The sequence below is a fragment of the Aythya ferina genome, assembly GCF_964211825.1.
Source record: "Aythya ferina genome assembly, chromosome: 11".
NCBI classification, from domain to species: domain Eukaryota; kingdom Metazoa; phylum Chordata; class Aves; order Anseriformes; family Anatidae; genus Aythya; species Aythya ferina.
Window position 1 is genome coordinate 8151820 of NC_140307.1, and position 6493 is coordinate 8158312.

Consider the following 6493-nt stretch of genomic DNA (forward strand, 5'->3'; position numbering starts at 1 on the left):
CAATACTGGGTTGGCAGAGGAGGAGGTGACCGTCAAGTCCCAGGCTAGTGTTGCTGCCACCCCTCGCTGGTCGTGAGCAGCTCTCGTGCCCTCCTCCTCCTTTTGGGGCTCCTCATGGGGTTTTCCTGATGTGAACGGCTTTGATCTGAGCTCCTTCTCAGATGCAGTGCTGGGAGAGGCGGCTGTGTTAAGGCTTCTAGGGGATTTGCGAGGGTAAAATCTGCACATCTTTCACTGTCCCGTGGTTAAAATTCATCTCTGACCCTCAGTGGCTGCTGTTCTTTCTCCCTGACAGAGTGAGGATTAGGCAGTCAGCTCCATCTGGGCCCTTCTTGGGATCTTTGCATGTTTTGGGCTGTTTTCTCTGGCTAAAGCAGGGGACAGAACTGGGGGGCCTGGTCCAGGGGAAGGAGAACCCTGGTTTGGGATGCAGGGAGGATGGGGAAGGACAGTTCCAAGAGGCCTGTTCACATCAGGGCTGCTGCTCCAAGCCTCTAACAGAGCGGAGCAGCAGCGCCTGCGCCCCAAAAGCCTCCCCCTGTCCCTTGCCGTGTGCCACGAGGGACCCAGGAGCTGTGCTGTTAAACACTTCTTTATTTCTCCGCGTCCAGCTTTCAGCCAGCCCCTGGCAGGGCCCTCCTGCTGTGACGGCCTCCGGCTGCGTTACCCCCACTCCTGCCTGTCCCCCCTCCAGCCGATGCCACCCCAGGAGCTCCCCAGTGCCCCCAGGGCCGGCTGTGGAGCCCCTCTCCGGCTGCACTGCCCCACAGAAGAAAAACCTAAGGCTGAAGCAGAGCAAGGCGCGTCCTACCTGCATCCCAACCCCTGCGGTGTGCCCGGGGCAAAGGGGCAAAGGGACATTCTCCTGGCTGTCACCACCCCCCTTCCCAGCATGGACACTCCCCCATGTCCCCTTTTTTTTTGCAGGAGCAGGCTGGTGGCCAGCTTTCTCTGCTGGCTCCCAGGGAAAGGACCCTACTCCAGGAGGGGCAGGGACCCTATTCCAGGTGGGACGGGGCTGCCAGGTGGCCCACAGCCAGGTCTGGGGATGGGGACAGGCACGGGGCAATGCACCCGGAGCGCCTCGTTCCCAGCAGTCACTCAACCAACGCTACGGGAGGGAGGTGGTTGGGGTTAGGGGACCACCTCTGAGCCTATGTTAGGGGGGAAGGGGGGCGGCCCCCGCCTTAGAGGGCCGTGTCTTCAGCCTCGATGCAGGGCCCGAAGAGCTTCTCCGCAGTGGCTTTGCCGTCGTACTTGGGCAGGTTGCCACCGAAGTCTGCCGGCAGGATGTCGGCGTCGATCTCCTGGTAGAAGGACTCCAGCTCCTCGCCGTGCACAAAGACCTGGCGCGAGGGGAGCGACCCTCAGCAGAGAGCTGGTGACCCCACAGGTGGCAAAGGGGTGGCTGGGGGACACCGGCAGTGCTGGGAGCCAGCAGCAGTCCCAGCTCTTCCACCTTCTTCCCCCCGTCTGCTCGGCTTTACCCCCCTTTGCCCCCGGGTCCCCTCCCCGCACTCACCCTCTCCAGCAGTTTGCTTTTCAGGAAGGGTTTGACCACGTTGTAGGTCGTGGTGAAGTACCAAGGCTGGTGGATGAAGTGCACGGCCTTGAAGCGCGCTGGGAAGGAGTCCTAGGGTGCCAAACCCAGGCGGGGCCAGTCACAGACCGTGCTGGCCACACAGGGCCGGGAGAGGAGGTGGGCAGCAAAAGAAACCCCACACTGCTTCCATGCCCCTTCCCCAGCCTCCCTCTTTTGTTCTGACCCAGAGGTTCAGCCATCCCAGCCCCAGGAGCAGCAGGGAAGCTGCAGAGATCCCATCTTGCAGGATTAAACCAATTAAGGATCAAAGGAAGGAGGGTGTGATGGGGAACAGCCCCTCCATGATGGCAATCCAGCCCCCTGCTGGCCCTGGGCACGTTCTCTTCCAGCTCACCTGCAGCATGTCCACCATCTTCTTGAGCTCGGAAGGTTTGATCCCTGACGCCTGCTGCATGGTGAAGCCCTTGAAGTTCTCGATGATGCAGAACCCGTTGATCTGGGTCTCTTCGTTTTCCAGCAGCTTCTCCAAGATAACGCAGTAGGCACGAAGGATCTGGAGGGGAGGAGTGACAGCAGGGTCCGTGCCTCCATTTCCTCCTTTGCCCTGCGGGTCCTTCCTTCCTAAACCCCCCCGATTTAGTGGTGTGGTGCCCCCCTTCACCCCGAGTTATCTGGGCTGGGAGATGCACACCCTGTGCCCTGCAACCCGCACCACACCAGGAGGAAAGAAGGGGAGCCCCTTGGGACAGACCAGGAGAAATTCAGAGTTTTACTTAAACCTGGGTGGAACAACCCCCAATAACCTGCTGACCTCGTCGAAGGTGATCTCCTCGTAGTCCCAGTTCTCGATGTTGAAGAGCATCACCACCCGGCCGTACTTGTCCCTGCTGGCCAGGATGCCGGGGTAGCCCGCCTCGATGGTGCTGCGCACAGCCTCGGGGGTCAGGTTGTCGAAGAGCTCGGGGTACTGCTGCCGAAAGTTCACGTAGCCTGCGGGGGGACAAAGCTGCTCACCGGTCCTCGGGAAGCCGGGAGAGCACGGGGTGAGCTCCCCGCCCCTGGCACCCCGCAGGCACGGAATATGGGAACGTGCTGGGAAAATGGGGGTGAACAAAACAGCTCGTCTGCGAGCCAGCGCTGGTAATTACAACTCATTATCCACCCGGCAGACACAAAGGAGAGCAGAGCAGAGCCAGGCAGGACAAAGCCTGTGCCCAACCCCTGCTCCCCGTCCATCCCTGTGTGCCACCCCCAGCATGGGGAGGGGGTGCCACAAGCCCCCCCTGCCCTGGAGTGGTCCCAGGGGTGCTGAGCCCCCCAGGCACCGTGCACAAAACGCGTCAGGATGCGAGCAGAGACCTCCAGCCCTGCCTCTTGCTGCTGCTGCTCGCTCCCATGCCCTGACAGGGGTCCGGGTGCACTGGGAGGCACAGAGGGGGATCGGGACACCCATCCCCACCCACCCCCACAGCGCAGGGCCCCCCACCTTTCAGCAGGTCGTAGGCCCTGTGGACGTCGAACTTGCGGGCGCGGATGAAGCGGAGGAAGAAGGAGTCGTCCTTGCCCTGCATCTTCTCGGCCACCGCCTTGCAGACGTCCTCACTGCCCGCCCGCTCCTGCACCAGCTCCCGCAGCGCCCTCACCGCCGCCTCCCTCTGCTCCTCGGTCTCGTTCAGCTCGTCCTTTGCCTGGGGTGGGAGCGGGGAAGGGTCCTCAGCATCCTCACAAAGCCCTGGGGACCCTGAGCCACCTGCAGACCCACCCCGGCGTGTGTTTTGGCACAGAAAAGCAGCCGGACACGGTGCCGCTGGCTGCGGGTCCCTGGGCTGTGCCTCACCTTCTGCAGGGTGTGCGGGGGGATCTGCTGGCACCTCCCAAAAACGGGGCCGTGGTCCTTGGTGGTGAGGCGCTCCAGCTTGGTGCGCAGGGCCTGCTCCTCCTCCGAGACGATGCGGAAGGTGCCCGTCTGGGGGCGAGGAAAGGATGGGGGGCTGAGGAATCCTCTGCTCACAGCCCCCCACCTCCCTCCCCGCCAGCCCCACGAGGCTGGGGACAGCCCCGGCGCTGTGCGGGTCCCTCTGGGCTGCACCCCATGGGACAGGGAAGGGCGAGGGGTGCCACAGCTCAGCGCTGCAGGGAGGGGATGCTCAGTACTCACAACAGCAGACATGTTGCCTTTAGCCTTTATCAGCAGCAGGACACTGGAAGAGAGGAGGAGGAATTACCGTGGGGATCTGAAAAGCCCCTGCAGCCCCCGGTGCCCCTGTCCCTCATGGAGGAGGGTACCTGGTGGGCACAGCACCCTCAGCTCCATCACCTGCTGCCCGTGGGGCTGCCTGGTGGAAGCTGCGAGTGTTGGAGAAACAGCAGGGCTGTTTGCAAAAGCAGATTAAATACATGGGTATTGGTCATCTGATGCCTCCAGCGTGGTGGTTTTTTTTCTGGGTTTACATTTTTTGGGAGGCTGTGGGCAGGAACACCCATGGGTCACGGGGACACACAACCCCGGAGCTCCTCCAGCACGGTGTCACCTCCAACCACATCCAGGGCAGTGCGGGGAGCACCAAGTGCTCCCCAAGACCTGGTACGAGCAACATGCCCCAAGCAGCACGCGCGGTGTGGGTCCTGCTGCCCTGTGGGTGCTCATCGTGCTGCTCTGGGGAGTCCCTGCAGCATGGCCCAGCGCTGCCACAGCCCTGCTGAGCTGCTGGGTTGGGGATGTTTGCAGGAGTGGGGTGTAACGGGGTGTCCTCCTGCTCCCCAAATGCTCCCCTTGGCCCTTGGGCTCTTTCTGCACCGCTCCAAGGCTTGAGTCATGGAGAGCGATGCAGAACGACCTCAGGCAACGCTCCCACCTCCTCTTCTTAACACAGAGCTGCCTTCCCTGCCCACCCTGTTGCCTTTCATTCCTGTCCCCATGATATTCACCAAACAGCAGAGCCCCTGCAGCTCTAGAGCCCGTCCCCAGCCATGACACAAGACCCCAAAACCCCTCAGCATCTCCACAGTGCCCCGCTTGTCCCAACACCTCCTGTGGGCTCCCCCACCAGCACCTCCTTTTTTTGAGGCACGGAAAACAAAACCCATTCCCAGAGGTGACAGGTTGAGGAGGGCTGGGCCACGGGGCCTGATGCAAAATATTTCAGCTGCAAAACGTCCCCCATACTCACCAGGGACAGGGAAACCCAAATCGCCTGCACCAGGCTGGGAGCGCGGAGTGGGGCCGGGCAGCTGGGCAGCGAGGCCGGAGTGGAGCAGCAAGAAAAGCCAGGAGAAAGCTTTGTAGAGTCACCGGGTTGGGATTAGGCCGTCACAAGGCATCAACTCGCCGCAGCTTTGTAATTAAGTCCGCGCGAAGCAGGCTGCAAGCCCCGTTAAAACCTTACAAAAGGCAGATGAGGAGAGGGGAGGATGGAGCAGGAGGGCTGCGGGCCGGGTGCGCGGAGGGGCGGGATGCTGGGCCCTGATTAACGAAGTATAAAAGCTCCTCATTGTGTAACCCCCTCATTAGCATGGGGCCGGGGGTGGGCAGCGTGCCACCCCCCGCCTCTGCCCCCAGCTCTGCGAGCAGAGAGCACGGGGGGAAGCTCGGCCGGGGTGCTTGTGGGGCAGGTGAGGATGCACCCACATCCTCTCCTCCTCCGCCATCACCTCCCTGCAAAGCAGCGTTTGTTTTGCTTTAAAATTAATAAAAAATGTGGGCAAACATTGTCCTCAAATGGGGCTGGTCCTGTGTGGCATGCACAGCCCCAGTGTGGAGGTTCACTGGTGGCATCCCGCACACAGAGGGGATGGCCAGGGGATGGGGATCACAGGCAATCCCGGTGATCCCAATGATCAACTTCTCTGGGAACTCGAGGGCAGCCCACCTCGGGGCCAGAGGGACAATTTGGGGACAGTGACACGAGGCTTTTTGGGGTGTCCACGTCACCGTGTGCCCAGGCTGCTGGGCGCTGGGGAGCTCTTCCAGCCTTCACTCTCCCTCGGGATGGGTTTATGGGGTCAGGATGAGGACGGTGCCATGCACGGCTGCTTCCTGCAGCCCCGTGGCTCCTCCACGGGGAAGGAAGACAGGAGCCCATTGAGAGCCAGGGGCTTGGCCGCGCTCCTGCTGCTCTGGGGATTTGGGGGGTGGTGGTGGTGGTGAACGGGAACGAAGGGGCTTACACAAGGCATGTTTTGTAACACCGTGAGGATTTACGGATTTGGATTTCACCGCGCTGCCCCACAGCAGAGCCGAGACCCCTCGGTGAGGGAGGAGGAGGAGGAGGAGGAGGAAGGCACAGGGTTCCTGATGAGGGGCAGGTGGGGGAAACCCGTGCCTGGAGCAAGCCCCCCGGTCACGCCAGAGCCACCAGCGGCCCCGTCCCTGCCCTGTGCCGACCCCGCACGGCCCCAGCTGTGCCCTGGCTCTTTCTCTGGGCATTTCTCCACAGACCAGCCCCGAGGGGTGGCAGCCCCGTGAGGGCAAACCACGGGGATTTTTGCATCTGGAGCCCTTGGGGGATCACCAGGACAGCCCCAAAGCCCTGTTCTGAGCTGTGTGACCCCGCTGAGGGGCTCACCAAGCCACCCGCCCTGCCTCAGAGCGGCCAAACCCCATCCCAGGGGGAATGGGGGCACGGCACCCACATGGACCCCGTGCCCTGCCGCTCGCAGGCAACAGCTTTGGAGATAAAGTGGGGTTAAAGTGGGGTTAGACACACGGCAGGGGGCTGCGTGCCGAGGGCTCGGCGTGTCCCTAAACCCCCCATAGCCCCCCAGCGCCACAGCCCCGCGCAGCAGCCGGGGCCGGGACTCGAACCCGCGGCCTTCGGGGTTGGAACGGGGAGGGGGGGTGGGCAGGGGTCGGTCTCCCTCAGGCCACCGGAAGTGAAGGGCGGGGGGCAGGCGCTGTTGCCATGGTGACGGGCGGCACTTCCGGGCGGGAGTTTCGGGCGGGCGGGCAAG

At 62.7% G+C, this 6493-nt stretch overlaps 1 protein-coding gene across 1 annotated transcript; it reads right to left on the reverse strand.

Moving 5' to 3' along the window:
• Positions 1 to 739: 739 nt before the first annotated feature.
• RLBP1 (retinaldehyde binding protein 1) lies at positions 740 to 4921 on the reverse strand. The gene is made up of 8 exons (XM_084532923.1): positions 4714 to 4921; positions 3702 to 3744; positions 3381 to 3509; positions 3030 to 3231; positions 2355 to 2533; positions 1938 to 2096; positions 1523 to 1633; positions 740 to 1346 (listed from the first exon to the last, which is right to left on the reverse strand). Exons 2-8 carry the CDS (start codon positions 3711 to 3713, stop codon positions 1188 to 1190), a joined length of 951 nt encoding a protein of 316 aa, XP_084389049.1. The 5' UTR covers positions 3714 to 3744; positions 4714 to 4921; the 3' UTR covers positions 740 to 1187.
• Positions 4922 to 6493: the final 1572 nt, after the last annotated feature.

Excerpts from the sequence above, each read along its gene's own strand:
- RLBP1 (XM_084532923.1), bottom strand. Across the intron at positions 2,097-2,354 it reads AGGAGATCACCTTCGACGAG|ATCCTTCGTGCCTACTGCGT; the intron begins GTCAGCAGGTTA and ends CCTCCCCTCCAG. Across the intron at positions 1,347-1,522 it reads AAAGCAAACTGCTGGAGAGG|GTCTTTGTGCACGGCGAGGA; the intron begins GTGAGTGCGGGG and ends CCCTCGCGCCAG.